Source organism: Cricetulus griseus (genome assembly GCF_003668045.3).
Source record: "Cricetulus griseus strain 17A/GY chromosome 1 unlocalized genomic scaffold, alternate assembly CriGri-PICRH-1.0 chr1_0, whole genome shotgun sequence".
Lineage (NCBI taxonomy): Eukaryota > Metazoa > Chordata > Mammalia > Rodentia > Cricetidae > Cricetulus > Cricetulus griseus.
In genome coordinates, this window is record NW_023276806.1 from 50709586 (window position 1) to 50734838 (window position 25253).

Here is a 25253-nt window from a genome sequence, read left to right on the forward strand (position 1 = left end):
TTCACTTTGCAGAATTCAGAAATTTAAAATATGTGCATCATACTATAGATACATTTTTAGGTGTCAATGGGCTACTGCTCTTAGCGCTGAAAAGGCTGATTCGGTTATTACACATCTGTTAGAGGTGATGGCCATTATGGGTATACCTGCACAAATAAAAACTGACAATGCTCCAGCATATGTCTCCACAAAATTGGAACAGTTATTCAAATATTATAACATAAAGCATGTCACCATTATACCCCACAATTCTACGGGATAAGCAGTGGTTGAGAGATCTAACAGAACACATAAGGAGATGCTCCATAAATAGGCTGGGGAAACAAAACCCCCAAACATAGGTTGCATAATGCCTTATTAACACTAAACTTTCTTAATGGCAATGAAAAAGGACAAACAGCTGCAGAAAGATAACTGGACTATGGAAAAGACTGTTGAACTGAATCAGCCGGTATATTTCAAATATGTACTGACCTTGTATGGAAATAAGGACATGTGTTACCTTGGTGAGGAAGGGGTTTAATCTTTGTTTCCACAGGAGAAGAAAAGATTTGGATACCATCAAAGTTAATCAAGATTCGAGTCAAAAACGAAAAACCTCTCAATGAGGAAGAATGACAGGTAACATACCAAGGTATATCTCATAAACTGTATAGAAACCTCCCAAAGGAAAGGGAAGTGTTTTGCTTTTATCTTCACAGGAAAACTTATCTCCAGAAGCCAAAGGACACTGCATGGGTAGATACTTAAGAAGAAAAGGTAGCTATAACCTTCAAACAAAAGGAATGTGCCATATGGTTAATTTTACAGCGGTCTCTCAGAGAACTCTATCTCTTTATTTCCTAGTCCCTATTCAATTAAACCAATGCTTTAGATGTGGATTTGGCTTTCCTCCTCTAAATTCAAGCACATTGTTAAAATAAACTTCAGAGTTTCTTATTATATCAAGAAGCCAATTGATGTAATACAGAATAGGAGAAAGATTATGGACTGTCATTTGTATTTTCTTGGCTCTTTTCTCTCAAGTTGTACACCCTTTCATAATTCTTATTTTCCCATGATTGCCTTTCCCAGTATGGATACATACACAAGCAAACATTTCTCTGCTAACATTTATGTTTGAGTCCCATGCAGCCAATGAAGACCTGCGTGATAGCAATCCTTGGATGCTTCGGAAAGTAAATGGGCCACGCCTTCTCAAACACACTGGATCCAACCGGCTTTGTTAAAATTGACACTCTGGCCAGAACTTCGGGTACTGACTTCAATCAACACACAAGAACTTCAATCAAGATAAGGACTTCAACCTGAACCTTCAATCAAGCATCTCCTACCAGACATGGACCGATATAACCAATTCAGGATTTTCATCACACTAACATTTCTTCCCACAGGACCCCACGAGGCTGTCATTGACCCTGTTCAGCAGGAAATAGCATGGAGAATACTATGCCCCCTTTCCCCACTGTTGACACCTAGTTAGGGCTAGTTTCCTATTGTTTAAGGTTGGGTTTGGAAGGAGATATTCGAGCTTGGACATCTCTTTTGGATAGCTTTAAGGTTTAGTTGGAATAGTTATAGATTATTTCCTCTCTCTCTGTTCCATAGTTCACCTGGTTGCACACGACTGACTCTGTCATGTGAGTACTTTTTCTAATAAACTTCTGTTCATCAAACTTGCTCTGACTTCTTTGCAGTATGCATTAATTGCACGCACTATAGGAGAGGGATGGAGAGGGAGATCAATGAAAGAGACATCTAGATAGGAAGCACCAGGGATCCACAAGGATGACCACAGCTAAAACTCCAGTTATGCCAGCTCCATTTGTTGAAGATGCTTTCTTTATTCCATTATATATCTTAGCTTCTTTGTCAAAATTCAGGTGTTTGTAGGTATGTGAGTTAATATCAGGGTTTTCAATCCAATTCAATTGGTCTACCGATCTATTTTTGTGCCAATACCAAGCTGTTTTCAGTACTATAGCTCTATAATAGAGCTTGAAGTCAGGGATAGTGATGCTTCCAGAAGTTTCTTTATTGTACAGGGATCTTTTGGCTATCCTATGTCTTTTGTTTCTCCAAATAATATTTAGTATTGTTCTTTCAAAGTCTGTGAAGAATTGTGGTGGGATTTTGATGGGGATTTCATTGAATCTGTAGATTGCTTTTGGCAAGATTGCCATTTTAACTATGTTGATCCCACCTATTCAAGAGCATGGGAGATCTTTCCAGTTTCTGGTATCTTCCTTAATTTCTTTCTTTCAAGACTCAAAGTACTTGCTATACAAATCTTTCACTTGTTTGGTTAGCATTACTGCAAGATGTTTTATGTTGTTTGTGGCTATTGTAAAGGGTGATGTTTCTCTGATTTCTTACTCAGCCCATATGTCATCTGTATATAGTAGAGCTACTGATTTTTTTGAGTTTACTTGTAACCTGCTACTTTGCTGAAGGCATTTATCAGGTGCACGAGCTCCCTGGTAGACTTTTTTGGGTCACTGATATAAACTATCATATTATCTGCAAATAGTGAAATATTGATTCTTCCTTTCCAATTTGTATCCACTTGATCTCCTTTTGTTGTCTTATTGCTCTAGCTAGAACTTCAAGTACAATATTGATGAAATATGGAGAAACTGCACAGCCTTGTCTTGTTCTTGATTTTAGAGGAATCATGTTGTTTCTCTCCATATTGCTTGATGTTGGCTGTTGGTTTACTGTATATTGTTTTTTATTATGTCCAGGTATGTTCCTGTTATTCCTGATCTCTTCAGGACCTTTAACATGAAGGGGTGTTGGATTTTGTCAAAGTCTTTTTCAGTATCTAATGAGATGATCATGTGGTTTTTCTTTTGTAGTTTGTTGTTTTTTATTTTTATTTTTTCATTTCATTTATTTAGCTCATCAATAAAGTCATGCACAATTATGATACAGAATACAATATTTTCACAATGGCTGGCTAAATTAAACCAATTAACATGTTATATCACACATAATCATCATTTTTGTTTTGAGAACACTTAAAGTATACTATCTCACAACTTTTAAAATATAGCATATTGTTATCAACCATATTTATCATGCTCTCAGTAAACCTCAAGACTTCAGAGTTATATGCTATATTACATTGATAGATTTTTGTATGTTGAACCAATCCTGCATTCCAGGGATGAAGCTGATTTGATCATGGTGGATGATTTTTCTGATGTGTTCTTGGATTCAGATTGCCATTATTTTATTGAATTTTTTTCATCAATGTTCATGAGGGATATTGGTCTGTAGTTCTCTTTCTTAGTTATGTCTTTGTGTAGCTTGGGTACCAAGGTAATTGTAGCCTTGTAGAAAGAGTTTGGCAATGAACCTTCTGCTTCTATTTTGTTGAACAATTTGAGGAGTATTGGTATTATCTCTTCTTTGAATTTCTGGTAGAATTCTGCACTGAAGCCATGTGGTCCTGGGCTTTTTTTTTTTTTTTTTTTTTGGTTAGGAGACTTTTAATGACTGCTTCTATTTCATTAGTGGATAGAGGTCTATTTAAGTTGCTTATCTGTTCTTGATTCAATTTTGATGACATCTGTCTAGAAAATTGTCTATTTCCTTTAAATTTTTTGAATTTTGTGGATTAAAGGTTTTCAAAGTATGACCTGATGATTATCTGGATTTTCTCTGTTTCCATTGTTATGCCTCCTTTTCATTTCTGATTTTGTTAATTTGCATGTTCTCTCTCTGCCTTCTGGTTAGTTTGAGTAAAGTTTTGTCTATATTGTTGATTTTCTCAAAGAACCAACTCTTTGTTACATTGATTCTTTGAATTGTTTTCTTTGTTTCGACTTTATTGATTTCTGCCCTCAGTTTGATTATTTCCTGGTATTTACTCCTCCAGGGTGAATTTGCTTCTATTTCTTCTAGAGATTTCAGTTGTGGTGTCATTTCTCTGGTGTGACTATTCTCATGTTTCTTCATGTGACCACTTAGAGCTATGAATTCTCCTCTTAGTACTGCTTTCAAAGTGTCTCATAAGTTTGAGTATGTTGAGTCTTCATTTTCACTGAATTCCTGTAAGTCTTTAATTTCTTTTTTGTTTCTTCCTTGATCCAGGAATGATGCAACTGCGAGTTGTTCAATTTCCATGAGTTCCATAAAGAAGCTGTTGTTGCTTATGGCCTCCACTCACCTTATGTCATGGAACTACTTCCCTCATGGACAACCATGAATAGGGTGACCCCAAAGATTGGGCACATCTAACATCACTTGTACTTGAAAATTTATCTCAAATACATTGGAGGATTTTATGGAGGGAGGCAGCAAAAGCCCCGGAGCTTCAAGGCTTAAAGAAAAGTTATGAATCTCCCTGAGATAAGATTCTTGGTGAGGGTCTTTATGCTGATCCACAGAATCAGGCTGCATATGATGAGTACCTATTATCCTTATGCTGGACAGCAGTCTTGAATGCCTTGGATAAGGTTCATGACCTGGGAGAGTAGAACCCTATACCAAAGTCATACAGGACTGAGAGAATGGTTTACTGAACTTTTATAAAGATTGTCCATGGCAGTAGAGTTACAGATAACAGATTCAGATTCTAGAAAAATACTCATAGAATCTCTAGCTCATGAAAATGTGAATCCACAATGCAAAAATGTGATTTGCCCTTTGAAGATCAGATCAGCACCACTGGAATAGTGGGTTTTGCATACAGGGCAGTCTCAAGTATAACAACCATGAAACACAAGCTTGGGTAGGAGAAGCAATTTCCAGAGATTTTTTTTAATTATGAAGATGCTAGATGTCTTAAATGTAATGACACAGAAGCTTGGGTATAAGAAGCAATTTCCAAAGGTCCAAAAAGACACCAAGAGGCCAGATGCCCTAACTATACTAACACAGAAGCTTGGGAAGGAGGAGCAGTCTCCAAAGGGATAAAAAGACATCAAAATACCAGATGTTTTAACTGTGGCAGAATAGGACATTTTAGAAGAAATTGTTCGCAAAGCATTTTCAGAAATAATGTTCCTCCCAACAATGCCTGAAATATTCCTCTGTCCCTTGGATTATGTAGAAAACGTGGTAAGGGTGACACTAGACCAATGAATGTAGATCGACCAGAGACATACAAGGAAACCCTTACAATCAGGAAACTCCTTGGGAGGCCTCTTGAAGGCCCCATGTCAAAAGCAGCCTGGTCATTCCCAGTCATTGCATATTTTGACAAACTTCTATAAAGGATCCGAGGACTAAATTAAAAGTAAAAATAAATAATAAAGTGATAATTGACTTAGTAGACACTGGCACTGATGTTACTATTATAACACAAAAGTCTTGGCCTCCTAGATGACCCCTGCAAGAGGTATGCATTCAGTTCTTAGGGATTGGAACCTTATCCTTAGTAAAACAGAGCACAAGATGGGTTGACTGCATAGGACCAGAGGGGCAAAGAAGAAGACTAAAGTCATATGTTGCAGACATTGCAATAAAAATCTGGGGTCATGACCTTTTGCAGCAATGGAATACCCAGATTAACATTCCTCCAGTATCAGATACAAATCATAAACAACTCTGGATGGCAGAAAAAATATTGTAAGTCACTATGGAAAACAGATACCAACCATACAGGCAGTACATAAGCAGAATACAAATGCCAAACCTACAGAGGAACCAAAAGCCCTACTCTTAAAATGGCTAATATATTAACCTGTCTGGGTAGGACCCCGGCCTATGACCTCTGAGAACCTAAAAGCTTTAGAAAAGCTGGTTCAGGAGCAGCTAAATACTGGACATATCGAAAAATCTACTAGCCCCTGGAATTCTCCTGTATTTGTTATCAAAAAAGAAATCTGGTAAATGGAGGATGCTGATAGACCTGAGAGCCATCAATAAAGTAATTCAACCTATGGTCTCTCTACATCCTGGGATCCCATTGCCTTCCTTGATTCCTAAAGAATGGCCTATTATAGGCATTGATATAAAAGATTGCTTCTTCATTATACCTTTACAAGAAAAAGATGGAGAAAAATTTGCCTTCATAGTACCTACTTATAACAATTCTCAGCCAGTTAAGAGGTGTCAATCGAAGTTCTTGCCACAAGGAATGTTAAATAGTACTACACTGTGCCAATATTTCATGCAAAAACCTTTGGAAATAATTCATAAACAATTTCCAGAATCAATAATATAATGATATGGATGGCATATTGTTGGCTGACTCTAAGAAGGAATGTTGGAAAGGATGAATGAAACAGTAAAGGAAACAGTACCTTTCTGGGGATTACAGATTGACCCTGAAAAGATACAAAGAAGAGATTCTATCAATTATTTAGGTTATAACATAGATCTACAAAAATTAGACCACAATAAGTACAGATCAGGGGAGATTGTTACCAGACTATTAATGACCTTCAGAAATTACTGGGAGAAATTTCTCAATTACAGACAATTATTGGAGTAGAAGGACATGATTTAAAGCATAAAAATGCCCCTAAAAGGGGAAAAGGACTTAAACAGTCCACGAATATTATCAGCTGAAGCAGAAAAAGAATCAGAATAGGTAGGAAAGAGAATACTGGATGCACATGTAGACCATGTGGATCCAAAATTAGACTGTATTCTGTTTTTTTTATCATCTAGAGAATACCCCTCAGGGATCCTGATGCAGAGAGAGGATATCATATTAGAGTGGATATTTCTGCCACACAAACAAAATAGAAAACTAAAGAAATATATAGAAAAGATCTCTGATTTGATTTTAAAAGGCAAATTAAGACTTTGTCAACTGACTGGAAGGGACCCAGCAGAAATTGTAGTACCTTTAACTAATGAGGAAATTTTCTCCTTATGGAAGGATAGTGAATACTGTGAGGGGAGCTTGTAGTAACTTTTGGCAACAATTAGCAACATTTATCCCAAAACTGAGAGAATTAAATTCATAAAGAAGACAATTTGGATCCTTACATGTATTGTAAGAAAAACACCTATTTCTGGCATCCCTACCTTCTACACCGATGCAAAAAATCAGGTAAGGCAGGATATAAATCAGGATATATAAGTAAAGTAGTTCAAAGTCTTCCTAACTCTGTACAAAAGGCAGAATTATAGCCTTCTATAGTATTCTCATAGTACTTCTAGATTTTGCAGAGCCTCTCAATATAGTTTCTGACTCTCAATATGTAGAGTCATTTTATACATCCAGACCACTGAATTCATTCCTGATGATATGGAATTAACTTCATTGTTTATACCATTACAAGAAACAATCAGGAATAGGACTCTTCCTATATATATAACACACATCAGATCCCGTATGGGTCTGCCAGGCCCTCTGTCACAAGACAATGATAAGATTGATGATTTACTAATAGGAAGCATGCTAGAAGCCTCAGAATTTAATAAAAACATCAAGCAAATAGCAAAGGTTTAAAAAAAGAATTTTACCATCACTTGGCAACAAGCCAAAGAGATAGTAAGAAACTGTTCTGCTTGTTCATTCTATTATCAAGCTCCACTACAGGCAGCAATCCTAAAGGTATACATAGGAATGAGATTTGGCAAATGGATGTGTTTCACTTTCCAGAATTTGGAAATTTAAAAGATGTACACCATACTATAGACACATTTTCAGGGTTTCAATGGGCTCTTAACTCTGAAAAGGCCTAATCTGTTATCACACACCTATTAGAAGTGATGGCCATTATGGGTATACCTTCACAAATGAAAACTGACAATATTCCAGCATATGTCTCCAGCAAATTGGAATAGTTTTCCAAATATTATAGCATAAAGCACGTAACTGGTATACCACAAAATCTCACAGGACAAGCAGTAGTGGAGTGATCTAATCAAACTTTAAAAGAATGTTCCATAAATAGGCAGGGGGAACAATGAATGCCAAACACAGAATACATAATGCTTTATTGACACTAAACTTTCTTAATACTAATGAGAAAAGACAAACAGCTGCAGAAAGACACTGGATTACAGAAAAACTTCTGCACTGAATAAGCCAGTATATTTCAAAGATGTATTGACCTCTGTGTGGAAAGCAGGACATGTGTTACATTGGAGAAGGGGTTTTGCCTTTGTTTCCACAGGAGAAGAAAGGCTTTGCATACCATCAAAGTTGATCAAGATTCAGGTCAAACAGGAGAAACCTCTTGATGAGGAGAAATGATAGGGATTCACCAAGGTATATCCAAATTGTATTGAAACCTCACAAAGGAAAGTGAAGTGTTTTCTTCTTGTCTTCACAGGAAAACCCATCTCCAAAAGGCAAGAAGACACTGAACATGTAGATACATAAATAAGAGGATAGCTACCAAAAGAGATCCATTGACAAAGGAGAATCTACCATGTGCTAAACTTTAAAACTATTTCTATACGAGAATCTATTTCTCTTTACTTCCTATTATCTATTCCCACTTAACTTAAACCAATGCTGGATTTAGAGTCAGATTTGGCGCTCCTCTAAATCCAAGCATGTTGTTAAAACAAAATTCAGAGTTTCTGTATTATATCAAGAATCCAATTGATGTAAGACAGAAGAATACAAAGTCAAGGGACTGTCATTTGTCTATTCCTGGTTCTGTTTCTGAAACTCTAAATTCCCTCATAATTATTATCTTCCATAATGTTGCTCTTCCTGGCATGCATACCTATAAAAGTTGGAAATTCTGTGCAGACATTAATGTTTAAGTCCCCCACAGTGAGTAAAGAATTTCCTAACAGTAATCATTGAACTCTCTGGAAAGAAAATGGGGCCCCACTTAATCAATTCCATTGCATCCAACTTGATGCATTGAACTGACAATCACATTTCTAGAACCGGTTTGGGAATACATCACTCTAGACAACTCCAGAGAAGCTAGCTGAGATCCTTCCTTTTCCTAATTACACACTGGCCAGAACTTCAGATAAGAACTTCAATTAAAACAAGGACTTCAATCAAGATAAGAACTTCAATCAAGAACTTCAGTCAAGCATCTCCCCCCAAAAACATAGACTGGGTACAAATGTTGTAGCTAGTTCACTCTAGATTTTCACTACTCTAAACATATTCTTCCTACAGGACTCCAGGAGGTTGTTGTTGTCCCATTTCAGAAGGAAGTAATTCTGAGAATACTACAACCCCTTTCGCTACTACTGACACTAAGTGTACACTAATGTACACTTGTTTAGAGTTAGTTTTCTATTGTTTAGAGTTGGTTTGGAAGGAGATGTTCAAACTTGGACATCTCTTTCAGATGACTTTAGAGTTTAGATGGGATAGATAGGGTTAGGATGAGACAGAGGTAGATTATTATATCTTCTTAAGATTCACCTTAGTGATTATTAGCTATAGACAACTTACACCGTTAGAGATCCTTGTATGATTGTATGATGGAACTTATGAATAATTTGTATATCACATATCATAATTCATCTTACTGTTTACAGTCTTCTTTCTGCTTCCAATGGTGGGTGCATAATTATCCTTCATCTTCTATGTATATATGCTTTTACATATGCTAAGACATTTTGTACACAATTAGTTTGTTTCAAGTCTAAGGTTTTTAGTCTAAAAGGGGAATTTTAGGGAGAATTCCCATGTACCTGTAATGCTGACCATCCCCATTTGGGCATAGTCACAGGTATGCAAAAGGGATGGGATAAAAGGACTAAGGAGTAGGCTCTCATGCTCTTTGGGGTTCAGGCCAGGTCTCAGAGTGTGCAATCTATGGATAACTAGTGTGGCTAGCTTTGCACTCAGAACTTCGGGCAAGGTTTATTTGTTAGATCATAAACAAATTATCACCATAGATGAATCTACACCACATCCAAAGGAATTCATTGGTAGTGTGAATATCCATATGACTAACGCAAAGTATATAAAAAACTAACAGCATTTAACTAACAGACTTTAACGGGATGAGGGGGTAGAAAACAGCCTCCAACACTGGTTTCATTGAATGAGGCAGCTTAGGTAGGATCTACTTCAATTTCAGTAATGGGAAGGCTCCTCATGAGAAGTCCTTACATATCTTCAAAATCTGCAAATCCAGGAGGTGCTCTAACAGATTTGGGTCATGCAAGGACATGCATGAGTGTCTTAGAAACGATTTCTGGGTTTCAACAGGAATCCTGGAGTCAGTGTCTACTAATAAAGTATGGTCAACATGGAATAGACACTTCTTCCTGCATTCTAAACCTTTATAAAACATCAAGTATTATCCCATAACTCTCAATTTCCTACAGAATCAAGTATGCAGATAGAAAACAGAAGGCAAATTAGATCTACCATTATTCACACAGCCTCTTTTACCACTACCACCTCTGAGCAGAGAGCATTTCACACCAACAAAGGATTTAATCCAAATAACACACAAAACCCAATAGATGCTCATGATTTGAACGTGAATTTTTATTTATAAATGCTAGGCAGGAAATGGATGGCTTAAGGAGAAGCATGGGAGGATGTTCAGAGCTTGCACAAAGCTGACAGTTGAAGACCATGCCTTGTTGCAATCACAGTTGGTGCTAGCACAAGACCCACATGACAGTTGTGTTGGTCTGTGATTCAATTCAGATAGGATTGGAAGCTACTTATGTTATTTTCTATGGGAGGTTGACATGTAAACCACTGCCCCAAAGCTGCTGATCTTGCAATTATTCTCATGACTTAAAGACCAATTACAGGTTAAAGCTCCTCACGACAAGTTGCCTTATAGCCTGAAACATAAAAAAAAAGGCCAAAATGTGATCCTGGAGAGAAGGAAATCAATAAATAGAAAGGAAGAGAAGTACTAAGATAACAACTTCATGAACTGGAGATGTAGTTAACTTCATAGTTTCTCAAGTTAGATCACAAGACAAATACAGACTTGGCTGTTAGGGAAAGTTACCACAAAAATCAGCTTTTATTACATTCCCAAGTCTTCATTGCCTATTTGAGAGCAATTAAATTTACTTTTTTTCCATTAACAATACTTCCTGAATACCCAGTAAGCAACTGAGTTTGATTAAAAAAACCTCATTATATGTGGTATATCAGAGTATATGTATACAGTCATGCATTGGAGCATTGTTGAAGTTTTTCTGACAAAAATCCCCAAGGGGGCATACATAAATTCTAATGGAGATCCTTAAAGAGTGAAAGATTGGAAAATTTAAAGTGACTAAAGATGCTGTGGACTCTTATGCCTTGAAGACTTAGTAGATACGGAACACCTCACTCAACACAAAATGTAGTCCATGTTTCATATAAATGTGCAATATAAATTATAGGAATGAAGAGGTTTGCAAAGGTCAGAAACTTTCTCTCATCTAGGAAAGTTCCCACAGATAAAATGGGAAAATGCTCTCTGGGATCTGGAGAAGAAACTGTCAAGACTACCTTTCATTGATGAAGGGCATTGCATACCAATATATCCATGCTGTCACTTACTTTGACTCTGGACATTGAGAGCTTTTGCTAAGGCAGTGGTCAGAGGAAACTTTCCCTGGTTACAGAATGAACCAGTGAAGTCATCCATGTCCAGAGGCCAGACCATGGCACCTCCAAAGTTGTTGTCCTTGAGCCACTGAGCCTGTAAAAACAGAGGACATGAGTTACTTGATTCCTGTGAGTCAGAAATGAGATCTCGGCACAACCAATTGACTAAAATTACCTCCATCTGGAAGCTGGCGGGATTATCATAGCCAACCCATTCCCTGTCCTTAAAAGCATAGGGAACTTCCTGAGCAGCATTCCATTCCTCAGTGGCTCCATGATTCAGGAAGTAGCAAATCTTTAAATATTCAACAGATTCAAATATTTAAATATCAATACCAAGAAAGAATAATAGCATACACTTTGTTTTTATTTCTTTCCATTCTTTGTGGATTTTAAGTCCATTTTATTATGAGCTTTATTTGTCTTAAAATAAAATAAGAGGCAATGTTCTCTTTTACTCTAGGTAGGCATGGCATCCATACAGGTGGTTACTCAGGCTACATAAATTATCTACAACTGAGATGTATCTACAGTTCTTTTTACATTTTTACATTTTGACAGAGTCTCAGTCTATACCTAAGACAGTCTTCAAACTTGTAATTCTCCTGTGCCAGGTCCTGCAATTTGAAGAAACAGGATCACAGTAATAGTTGCATGTATACTCTCAGTATTTTATCCTTTTTATATGTATTGCTAGAAACTGAACCCAAGAGCCAGCTTATCAAATAAAGTTGGGCCACAGAGGAATTGTAAAGATAAAAATAATTTCATATATAGATACATTGTTCATATTTTTGCCTGTCATTTCAGCATCCATCAAATTCCTACAGGGGATGATAAGTAATTTTTCATGGAATATCTATAGTCTTATTAGTAGACCTAAGGGTATGACTTATGTTTTCAACCTGTAGTTAGTGGCATCCAGACTAGTCATATATCAGATATCCTGCAAATCAGATATTTACATTATGATTCATGACAGTAGCAAATTTGTAGTTATGAAGTAGCAACAAAATAATACTTTGGTTGAAGGTAACCACACATGAGGAACTAAATAATAGGATCACAGCATTAGGAAGGTTAAGTACCACTGATCTCTTGCATGAAGGAATCTTGTATGTCCTAAAGAACTTCTATTAATTATTAATAAAGAAATATGATAAAAGTATAGCAATTTGGAATGGTCACTCAGCTTAGGTGATAGCACTGCATATAATGAACATTCATTTTCAGCGTATTTTAGCACACAGATAAAGACCTGGGCCTGCTATTCATTGACCACTCTACAATAATCCACTGACCTCATAGTAGGCCCATAATCCTGCTTTATTTGTGTACTTCCCTGGAGGGCCAGCACCAATGGTAGGGGCACGGAGTCCATTGTTAGAGGGGTCACTCAGTGTGAAGGTTTGTCCATAGGCTGGGAATCCAACAATGAGCTTCTTAGGATCAGCCCCATGGTTCTTCCAATAGGTCATGATGTAATCCTGCAGTAACCGACATAAATTTATAGTCAAAACAGGTGATGGTCTGTGCTTATTTGGGTTAGCTCCCTGCTCTGGCAGCACAGATTGTATGATACTAGTGAAAAATTAATTAGATGGGTTTTTCCAAATATATTGCTGACTACAGTTTTTCAGATATGCTAAGTGGTTTAAGAGGACTGAATTATCTCATCTAGTGTTTATTTTGTGCTTGACTCTCCTAAGATATTAGGCATTTCCCATTTTTATTTGAGGTTATCCAAGCTTACCACATTGAGGTAGGCATAAATGCCATGGTCCTCTGGATATTTGTAGAGGGGACTGTTTTCTCCAGTGTAGCCATCCTGGTAGCTATGAAGATCATATGTCATGACCTGAATGTAATCAAGGGACCTGGAAAAAAGGAAAGTTCTAAGAATCATTCTTCCTTTGGTCAAATTTCTAAAAGCTTAGTTGTAAAACCTCCCAATCCATCAAGATTTTAAATTTCCTACCTTGTCTACTCCCCTTTTCTAATTTCTTTTTAACTTTAAGGAAAGGTTCTGGAAAATCCTATGTTGAAAGTTACATTCTTCTGCTCAAGTAAGAAATTAATCCAGGTGGATTAAAAAACACAGGAGAATTGAAAGGGTTTTGATTTATATGTGAAATATTTTTAAGTCAGAGTAGAGATGTGAGGAAAGAGAGTGGCTTATAATAAAATAAAGATTATAGAAAGAAGACAAATGCCAACCAACAAACTTGTAAGCTAACTAAAAATAAGAAACACAGAAAGGAGTTTGAGCAGAAGTATGCAGCATGGACACAAAATAATCTTCAACAGGCCTTAGTTAATTAAATGGGTGAGTTTGTGTTAGGTAGGGGAGATCTCCCTACATGCTACTGGCCATGTAGGCATCACAACCAACCATGTTGCCTTTTGCCTTTAATGCTCACTGTAACACCACTGCTCACTGTAACATTGCTGCTCAGTGTAACAGAATGCTAAGATCTGATTGTTGAGTTGGAAACAAATTAACTGAAAACTAGAGGGATAACCTGAAAATGACAATGAAAACCTGTTTTCCTGTTGGCAAGCCTACATCATGTCAAAAAGTGTTGTGCAACCTGGTCGGTGGAGAAAACCCAATATAGTCTTACTTTCAGATAGACCCTACATATCACAAAATTTACCAATTATCAATCAGCTAAAATCAAAACATTGGCCATTCCATGTGTTAAACTTGGTAAGGAAGCTATTGGTGTTTTAATGCTTCTGACAGAAATAAACTCAAACTCCCTTGTGCATCTTGCTACAGTTATGTGTCTGTCAAACTAAGGATAACCCCACAATCATGCACATAATGGCAAATCTGATTGGATTAAAATAATGGTAAGGACATAAACAACTCAAAACAAAAAAATGAAACTCAGTGAGATAGCAGTTATAATGCATGAGGTGAATTTCTGGGGAGGCATTTTTTAATAATTTTAATTAAAATATGCAAAATAAATGTATGAAATATTTAAAGAATAAATGAAAACCTTATTTGAAACTTCAATCCAATTCAGGCTGAGTAATGTTATTGTGGCCAATATAAGCAAAACACTCTATTTATTAGGCCTATAATCAGAGATTTTAGAGCACCAAGGAAGACTGGGAATGAGTGTGTTCTGTGTAAATATCCACAGAATTTGTGAGTATGGGTTCCCACTTACTGTGACAGATCAGGGATCTTGTACCCATCCTCAATGATCTTGATGATTCCAGCTACTGTGGCAGTGATTAACAGCCTAGTCTTGTGTTGCTCTAAAGATTCTTTCTCGAAAGCATCTCGTATCTCCTAAAAAATGATGTTTTTATTTCACCTTTATTTCAGTTCTTTTCACAATAAATGTATATAGACTTAAATTATTTTAATACACATTCTCTGATTTTCTCTTAATTTACTATTTGTTATTACCTCAACAAATTCTGGAGATTAAATGCTACAATTTAATATATGGCTTCCAAACATGCATAGACATTTAAAAATATTACCAAGTCAAACATCTAGTCAGTTCTAGTGGTCAGTATCCAGGCCCCAATGTGTGGTCAGAGCTTTTCTTGTATTTAACTCTCTGAAAATGACTTTTAGCAGTGCCCTTCACCTTTTTGGAGTGCCATGGAGAGCTGCTGCCATTGCTGAGTGGATTGGCCCCACAGCAGTCCAAAATGTGTTGATGAAGTGGGAGGTGGCAAGAACTGTGTGACTCACGGGTTAAATTGTGTGCCTGTTGTAATCTGCCTAGATTCCATGCGACTCTTCTTAGTGACAATCCTTGTGTTCTCTCTCATTGCTGACTTTGGGGTTTCCAGAAACTGTTTCTAAGTGTGTGTCCAGAATTGGCCATGTGGCAAGGAGATCAAATGATAAGATTACTTTATTGGATGAAGAAGCAAAGGAAAGATTATTTAAGCTTTCTCCATATATTAAGTGAATAAAAATGACGACTGATGTTTGTCATTTGAAATTTAATTTTGTCCTATGAAGAGAAATTAATTAGAAAACATGGCTCAAAATTGTAAATTTTGCACATAAGTTTGTTCCATATTATTATTCATGCCATAACCACTCAATAGAAGCTACCTACCATTTAATAGACATGTAATAGTGAAACTCTTCAGAGCTTGGGGAAATATCTAGTGGTTAGAAGGTTGTTGAAAAGAATCTCTTGCTGAGTGAAGCTGTGTAGATCACTGGTAGACCAATTGGTCAAAAATTAAATATACAAATAATCAAAGTTTTTCTTTTTTATAGAAGTATCATAAAAGGGAATAAGTATAGTGTAAAAACAAAATTTCCCCAATCTTTGGTTATTATTCTTTTTTTTTTTTTGCTTGATGATCATCCCCACCCCCTGCTTCTTGAGAATGTCCAAACAGTCAAGTGAAGTCCTAAAATACGAAGTCCATTATCATCATCCTTTCAGTTTATATACTTTACTTTCACTATGTTCATAGTTAGAATGATCAGTTCCCACTACAAAGGAAATATTTTATATTTTACTCTCAACAAAGAAATGTTCTCTGATATGGTAATTTATGTCTAAAATTTGGGATATTTTCTCATCTCTAACACAAAATGACCCCATGTTTTTATCTTCTCTATCTACATGCCATCCTTACATCTTGTGAAACCATTTTCTTTTGTCTTGATCACAGGTCCTATAAATTACTTTAATGGTTTTCTATTGAATCTTTGTCTACTCACTCTATTTTTAGTTAATATCATAATAATCACTCAAAATACCAAATCCCATCATATTTCCCCACTGTCTACAACCCCTCAAAGAACCCCATGTTCTTGCAGGAGAATAGGAGAATTATATATCTTCATGTAAAACTAAAGTTCCCACACAATCAGAAATTGCCACATTTATAAACTCACATGATTCATTAGGTAACTTTTTCATTAGTTTCTATCACTTTTTGTGACAGACCCATCCTTACCAATTTTATGACAATAGCTATTTTCCCAGCATAAATTCAAGCATCACTTTCCCAGAAGTGTTTTTTAATCCTTCTTGGCACACAGTCAGATACTCAGATAATTTCCTTTCTTTACTACCCTATTAAATCCTTTCATGGACATCACCAGGATGCACTTCAATTGTTTTCTAGATGATAGTGTTATACCTCAGATGAGAACAACTAGAAGCAAAAGATCCTTCTTTATTTTCATCTTTAGCCTGTACTTATTACCTAGCATCTAGTCTAACATATTCAGTCATAGTACATGTTCTGATGTAATGTTACGAGGCTAGAACTCTGTAGAGAAACAAAACTGGTAAAGATGATCCTGTTATCTGAGTGATTCTGGCAAATTTACTACAGCTCTTTCAGCATATTAGTTATTTGTCTGTAACATAGAGATCATAATGATTCTGGATTTCATACAATAGACAACATATGAAGATACATTATCATTCTACACATGCATGTGTTGTTGTGTGGTCCCACATGCTTGTTGAATCAATGAATGATATTTCAGGGCCTATGCAATGGTAAGAATCTATAATTATTAATTCAAGTTTGTTTTATTCTAGAACAACCCAGTTCTCCATGGAAAGAAGAGACTTTGAATCTTCTAGGACTAAAGACATCTCCTGATTCCCCTACCTTCACCAGGAGACTAAAGAGATGCTTGTCCTTAGGTGGGCTTCCACGAGATGCCGGGTACTGCCAGTCCAGGTTCAGCCCATCAAAATTATAATGGCGCAGGAATTTGATGACTGACTTAATGAAAGTCTGACGGTTCTGAGCAGTAGACACCATGGCACTGAACCTTAAAGAGACCAAAGGAAGATGAAGATTTGTGTGAAAATACCACATTGGATTAAGACAGTTTGAAGCTCATTTCAGATTCTGTGTTGTTCTCCAAGGCTCCTTGGTTTGTTTTCAGTCTCCCCTTGCAAATCACCTGTTAGCCTTACAACTTCATCATCTCCTTTGTTTTGTGATCCCTGCCATAACTACTGTACCATTGCCCCTTCACTTTTAATAGCTTTCCATCCTTGTCAATCAATCATATACCATCTTCAAATACACTCTAGTTCATGATAACTCAAAGTATGTTTCTTCTCTGTGAGGACCCTCAATTCAGTTCCCAAATGATGGACAGAAGCAGTAAGTAAATGACACTCCTCTGACCTGGAGGATTTTATTTTTTTAAGAAACATCTCTCCGTAGTAGGTAACTAACATTCAGAGGATGGCAGACAGAATACACAAATTAATTAGAACTTGTGAAAGACACACATGGACCTGTAAGAGCACATTCTATCTAAGTTGAGCTTCTAGTGAAATAAATTAGAACTTAACCTATTTTCCAAATGAGTATTCTTAATACCCTTCTAAAAATGTGAAGTAATGGAAATTGATTGTGTTGCCACCGTTAGGTTACTTTAACAAAAAGCAATAGGCTATGTGTGTAGAACTTACGTCATAGATCCAAAATCTGAGCCTCCAATGGCGAGGAGAGTTTTCAACTCCATTTTCCTTAAAGACCACAGAAAAAGACAAATATAAAAACAGTTGCAGTGTGATTTGTACATTCCTTGTTTTATTTAGTAGTGCGATACCAGGAAGAATAATCCCATCTCAATACAATTTTCCATTGTCTCTGAAAATTTTATACTAAAATTCTTTGTTATATGTTTTGTGCATGGTGTTTTTTTTTTTTTTGAGACAGGGTTTCTCTGTGACTTGGGAGGCTGACCTGAAACTAGCTCTTGTAGACCAGGCTGGTCTCAAACACAGAGAGATCCACCTGCCTCTGCCTCCCCAGTGCTGGGATTAAAGGTATGCACCGCCACTGCCTAGCTAGTGCAAGGATTTAAAGTAAGGTTCTCAACTCAAGTTTTCTATGTAGTGTGCTGACTGCATTTCTGTGCCAAAAATTAGAACCATAGTTAGCTCATATTCTTCCTGATCACATAAAATGACAGATTCTTTTAGCTTTACTAAATTTCACCCACCATAAATAAATACAGAAAATTCTGATGGAAGTGTACATTCATGGAAATAGGTGTTTTGAAACATTGGCTTTCAAATAATGAAGATCAGCAGTTGTGAGAAGACATTAGAGTTAGAGAGAAATCATCTGCAGAAAGAAATTATATTAAGCTGGGTGAAAATATATTATACAATGATAAGGTATTAATTTGAATATAGATATCAGGAATGGAATAAACTACATATAAAGAAATAGATCATCATTGCAAAAGTGACCAAAGATACACATTTCTCAAAAGATGAAACCTAACAGGTGAATGAAAATCAACCTTATGCATTTTTGAGAGAAACAATTAGATTACAACCACATTGAGATGACCTCTCAATAAAGGTGAAGATGACCAATTTTATCATGGGTATGAATACAAAAACATTTGTACAACAATAGTCACATGGGAAAGCACTGTGGGGATCCTTCAGAAAGATAAAATTGCCACATAACCCAGAATCTGCAGCGCTTAGTTTATATGGAATCATTTTCTTTACAAAGAATAAGAGCACTGGACAGGAAGTGTAGCATTTTTTACAAAACACAACATATGATTATCGCAGAAAGTATCTTGCATTGGAAATGGAGAGATGGTGTACAATTCATAAAGCCTGCAATACTATTTGACTGTAAAATGAATGCAGGCTGTGTTTGGAACTCCATTTGTGAGTTAGTTGGACATTTTATTATGTTCTAAAGGTGACTGATAGACAAATAAAATATGGTCTGACTTATAAATACAAACTAAAATGTTCAGACACATAGCATGAGAAAGTAGAATGCTGATATTTAGAAAATGGTACAAAGAGAGAGAATGGGGAAAACATGGTAAACATTAATAAGATGTGAAGAATATGACAATAACATTGGATAAGAAGCATTCTTACCATGTTCAATAGAAGTAGGTGAGGTAACACATATGCTAATGGTGTGATGAGCCGTTCTGTACTATAAGCAGCAATCAAAGTTGATACACAAAAATAACTCTCTGTCTCAATTTAAAATTCAAGAAAAATACATTGGCAGATTGTCAGCTCAAGCACTTTGATTCTGACCTACATTTAAAGATGCATTGGGATGTGGCAACCATTGACAGATAAATACCAAACCAGGTATCTCTTACCTGGTCCTTCTCTTACCTGGTTTTCAGGTTATTTAGAGCTTCATACTCCTTCAAGTCCTCTGGGCTTATTGTGGTGATCTCATTGTTCTGCATCCCAGCAAAGGCATAGATTATGTGAGTGCACAGGTTAGGGTCAATGTCACCAGGTTTGAAACTCCCCACATCAGGCCGGTCCTTGGCCCACCTGGTATAATAGCACATCAGCTGGTAGGCAGAACCTGTGGAAAGTTGTCAGAACAATGGCCTCATGTAGATTCCAGTGAGCTTGCTAACAATTTTGCATGCCCTCTTCCTCTTGCTATTATTAATTCATTGGTTATACTGAATTATTCAAATTAATAATTGTACATTTCTTCATGAAGTGTGCAGATTCACAGTCAAATCATGATTAAACTTTGGAGCCTCTTGAGAAAACAAGTTAACTATTCCTGTGAAACTCAGATTTGGGAAGCTGTCTTTGTGGGGTTACAGTCAGAATTCAGCTGACTAACCCACCAATTGTACCTGAGAGGGGTACTGTGGATTGAAGAAAGTTAGTTAAAAACATTAACAGAAAAGATGGAGACACAGAATAAATGTCAGGAGGGCAGATTCAGTCAATACTAAACACCACAAATTATATTTTTGCCATCTTAAGTACCTAACCAAAAAGGGGAACATGGTATCATGTATATGAACAAACAAACTTTTCTTTCTCTTTTCTCCAAGGATTCAGTCATCACACGTTATATTTAATTTCTCATTACCTGGCCTTGAGCGTCATGGGTAACCACACCTCAGACTAAGTCTGTTATTTAGATTAGAATCTCAAAGCCAAGATCAAACATCCTACTGTAGTAATGTCTTTGACCTTTAGGTCATATGACTTACCAAGGAAAGTTTTGAACTCTCTGGCCTTTAGTCAATTTAGAGTGGAGCCATCTTATGAGCCCTTATACCCATAATTTACCAGTTTCAAAACTCTTAGTGCATTTCATTAGAGTGGGGAGCAGTGAAAGTTGATATGAGTGTATTAGTCACTAATTTAACCACTTCATTTCTGCCAAGTAGATTATCTCATAACATCTTTTGCCAATAAACCAGTATGAGAAAGTAATACTAAAACAATTTAAGACAAGCAGGTGATCCCATTAGGAATAATTATTCAGGATTAGAGACTAATATTAAAGCAAGGCTTTTGCCAATAACTTGAAAGACCCCTGCCCCTTAGCCCTTTCTTTCTCAAGTTTGTCTCCTCTTCCTCCTGTTGGCGGCTTCCCCGATCCTCACCCCCGGCGGCCTTTATCCGCCACCTGCCGCACGCCCAGCCGGAGAAGGAGCACCAGGTGGGCCGGCATGAGGGCAAGCACCAGGTGGGCCCGCATGAGAACAAACACCAAGTTAGCCGGCCTGGAGCCCTGCCCCTGAGCCCCCGCCAGATGAGAAACACTCCGTCCCAAGGTCTCCGCCCCCAAGGTCAGCCATCTGGACGCGGAGTGGGGGGGAATTGAGTCTGTTGTACCAGACACCAGACCTTGAGAAAATGCTGATCTGGAATGGCTCTGTGTCTCATTTGAACCATCCAATAGAAATGATTCTGTATTTCGCCTCATTTGAAAGACTCTGTGTTTCACCTCATTTGAATAACTCTGTACTTCGCCTCATTTGAATAACCCTGTATAGCACCTCATTTACATTGACCAATGAGAATAGCTCTGTACAATGCCTCATTAGAATTATCCAATAGAATCCCTGCACCTAGCTGCGCCTTTTTCCCTATATAAGGACCCCTTTCCCTTGGCTCGGGGCGCTTAGCCACACAGAAGCTAAGTCACCCCGGGTACCCGCGTCTCTAATAAAACCTCCTGCGGTTTTGCATCCAAGTCTGTGGTCTCACTGATTCCTGGGTGCGGGTCTCCTTCTACGAAAGTACCTCTTTGGGGGTCTTACAAACTTACCCAACTGAGCACTCAGAACAATGGCCAAACCTAGAGAGAGAGAAGACACATTTTCTCTGGATCAGTTCAAAGAACAATGAGGATCAAATTGCCAGTTTTGTAACACATCCTACTAACTATAGGCTTTACAGGTGTGGACCTTGAAGTTATCATTCCTTTCAAATTCTCTACACTGATTAGTAAAGCCTAGTAATGTCCCCATTTTACATCTCATGTGTCATTTTTTAAAGGATTTATTTATTTATTATGTATACAACATTATGCCTCCATATATGTCTGCAGGCTAGAAGAAGGCACCATATCTCATTTCAGATGGTTGTGAGCCACATGTGGTTGGTTATTGGAAATTGTACTCAGGACCTATGGAAGAACAGCTAGTACTCTTAAACTCTGAGCCATCTCTCCAGCCCCCATTTTTTTTTTAACACAACTTGATATCTACTATCTCTGCCAGTGACAATGAATGAATTTACTCACTAGATAATTTATTTAGTGAGCATACACACTCAGGATCCCTAATCCCTAGAGCTGCAATGAGTCAAACATTCCCCCAGCCAAGACAACATCTAAAATACATCATTCAATGCATTTTGGAGCCTTGGCCATTATTTGGAAGCATCTATTAAAAGCCCTTGAGAGATAATTTGCTCCATATGCCATTTTTAGTTATAAAGTAACAATTTAGATTTGAGGATGTTTCCTCTTTTTGTTGTTTTATTCTTTGAGTCAGAGTCTGTCACTAGGTATCCCTGATTGGCCGTCCACTCTAGTATGTTCTAACTGTTCCTCTAGAGTGCTGAAATTTTAGGTTTAAATAATTATCATAAACAATAGAGCATACCTACTGTGAATCTTTTAGACAATGAGCTTCAGTGTCAATTGAATAAGTTTCTAAAGCCGAGAAAATATGCAGGGCACAGATTTGGAGCAACTGGTAAATTGTGAACAACTTGGCTTTAAATGCCAAAATCTAAGTTTTGAATGACAGAATGACTCTTCATGTGACAATTTAAGTCATTAATAAAATAGAACGATGTGAAACAATTCAGAAAAGAGAAAAGTAAAGTAAATTTGGATAGCTGATTCTCAGACTCTACTGTTGTCGATCTCTCAAAAAACAAAAAAATATCACCAGAATACCAACTTGAAAAGAAACAGAAGTGGAATTTCAGGCAGGTACTATAAAACAAGCAGAGTAAGACAATGAATGACTAATAAAAAGAAGTTTAAAGGAAGCATTGAATGAAGGTGAGACATTAGTGAGATGCCTGTGGTAGCAGTGGGGGCAAAAGTATTCTCTCATCTATGGACTTATGAGAGCTAGGGAAAGACTAAATAAGGAAAGAAAATTTTTGGTGGCAAACAGTAAATGTTAAAGCAAAGAGCTGTCATATCAAAATTCCTTCCTGGTCAGATCCTGTGAGGAGAGAATCAGGTAAGACTGAGGCTCTATGTCTGATTATTAACTCACCTGCAACAAGAAGGAGCTTGTCCATGGTGTCTTCAAGACCGCTACAGGAGTGCTTCACTTACTTGTCTTTTTATATCATTTGCAATCTCAGTCATCACATCATTTCTCGGTGGAATGTTTGATTCATGGTGTGTGTGTAGTTATCTATTACCTCTTTAGATAAAGTAATTCATTTTTACTGTGTGTATTTCATGGCTAATCAAACATACATTCTTATTCCAAGGAAATAATATTATTTCATGTAAATTGTGAGTCATTTACAAATATTTTTACTTCCTTCAGTCATTCAAATGAAAGTTTTAAGGTCAGTGACTGTGGGAATATCTCCCTTTAGAGAATTAAATATTCTGACAACTCTTGTTCTATAGAGTATTTTCAAGGTAAAGTAACAAGACATTTTTCCCTAAGAAGGCATGTTCCTTCTTCAGCTCCCAAGTACTCTCCAGTTTTCTATATGTATGCTGACATGAAGAATTAATAGAAACTGTTCTCAGTCACTAATACTTAAAGATGATTATGTTAAAATTTCTCCTTTCATAAAATACTGGATCCTCATTTTTGACTTCTGTGTTTAAAATTCATTCCAATTTTCCCCTTCAGACCCTGTTTACTACTATTATACCATATTAAGTTTCAAATTCATCGAAATAATGTACTTACTACTCTCAAATGTCCTCTGCAAGTCACTCCTCTAGATGTCACACATGGCTCATCGTGAATTTCTATCCCAATCCCAATCATACTAATTCCTCAAAGTCCAGTGCAGATCCTCTCTTTATGACATATTGATATCAATTTCCCATAAACTTCTATAGGGTCCCAAGTCATCTTGTTTATATTTTGTGTATGTTATTGACTTGGGATTAAACAAAATACTCAGCAGGTGGAAAATGTGTTTTTCATGGCACATAGGAACCTTACCATAGTTCTTGAGATTCTATACAGTTTTAGTAAATTAAAGGTCAACTTCACCTAAGAATGTATGGGGTCAATCAGAATGCCTCTCAATCTTCCATCCACTCATTTATGAATGTCCCATAGAGTCCCCTGACAGGCACAGAGTGGTAGAAATAATTTCCACTTGCTAGTGCAACCAGAAGTATTGCTTGCATAGTGAAAGCAAGGAGCACATGTAGTACACAGGCTCCTGGGGTCATGGCCAGGATCAAGCAGCAAACAGTTCACAGGTCTTTGCCAAGCATATCAGGTTCTCCAGGGCTAGTGTTTCAAGGAATGCCACTTATACTACTCTCAGGAGTTGTTCTCTAAACAAGTCACATAGCTTCCACTAGTTAATATCATCTATACATTAGCAATAGGAAAAGTTTTAAATGATCTAGTGCATGAATAAACTAAAATGATACTGACAGAGTTCTTAATATAACTGCTCTCAATGATTAAAGAGTCTGAACTGTAGTTCTTCCATCACTGTTTGTGTGTTTTAAAGTCATGTGATGGTGTGAGTGTCAAGTCATATTATATATAATTAGTTCCTCAGAATCTGGTTCTGAACCTCAGTTATGACTCATATTAGTTTACCATGTACAAAAGTAGTGGTATCATCATGGGTGAATAACTAGTCTTAGAAATGGCATAATACAATAGCTGCTAGGCAGAGCCTATTTACCTCAGAAGAGAGTGAGCAAATCTTATGAAAGTTGCTCCATGGCTATTGATTTCTTATGAGGCACAGGTTTCCAAAGAACTGGCCTGATTACAAGGCAGAGTGGGGCAGAGTCTTGGGAGATTTGAGTATTGTGTCACAGCAAGAATTAGGAGAAACTTTGCTTTAATAATCTGCTTAGTCATCTGTCCTTCTATAGGAAAAATAGGAAAAGAAGGGAAAGGAAAACTTGAAAAGTCATTGCCTCTAGCTAATTTTAAATTATGAAGCTGGTAAACTGAGATTTGTTGTATTGAGATGTCTTTCCATGCTAAAAGGCACACTTAATAGATCTTACATAGCATATCAATACCAAGCTTTATGCTGAGAAATTATTATTTATACACTCTAGACTCCCAGAGCTCACAGTGAAAGGTAGGTGCTCTTGTTTTCTTGCTTTTATCTTCTAGGAAACAGACATGAAGTAATGATGGTAGAAGGGTATGTAGTACTGGTAGCCATGCTTTTTATTCTCAGAGGGAAGTGAAGTTCTCACTAAGAAGCTGTGGTCTCACCCACCTATAGGTTGTGTTTTATTAATGATTATTTTGGTTTCATGGCTATTGATGAGTCAGAAAGAAGGATTGAAA

The 25253-nt window shown here is 36.9% G+C and overlaps 1 protein-coding gene across 1 annotated transcript; it reads right to left on the bottom strand.

The window, feature by feature from the left end:
• Positions 1–10666: 10666 nt before the first annotated feature.
• Positions 10667–23025, bottom strand: LOC113831909 (chitinase-like protein 4). Its single transcript, XM_027395422.2, has 11 exons — positions 23001–23025; positions 21530–21559; positions 19609–19810; positions 17908–17964; positions 17087–17252; positions 14644–14768; positions 13215–13338; positions 12763–12948; positions 11637–11756; positions 11414–11555; positions 10667–10698 (listed from the first exon to the last, which is right to left on the bottom strand). The coding sequence occupies exons 1-11, from the start codon at positions 23023–23025 to the stop codon at positions 10667–10669; spliced, it is 1209 nt and encodes a 402-aa protein (XP_027251223.1).
• Positions 23026–25253: the final 2228 nt, after the last annotated feature.

Excerpts from the sequence above, each read along its gene's own strand:
- LOC113831909 (XM_027395422.2), bottom strand. The coding sequence starts at position 23,025 with ATGGACAAGCTCCTTCTTGTTGCAG. Across the intron at positions 17,253-17,907 it reads TCAGATTTTGGATCTATGAC|GTTCAGTGCCATGGTGTCTA; the intron begins GTAAGTTCTACA and ends GGTCTCTTTAAG. Across the intron at positions 11,757-12,762 it reads GATTATGGGCCTACTATGAG|ATTTGCTACTTCCTGAATCA; the intron begins GTCAGTGGATTA and ends GAATATTTAAAG.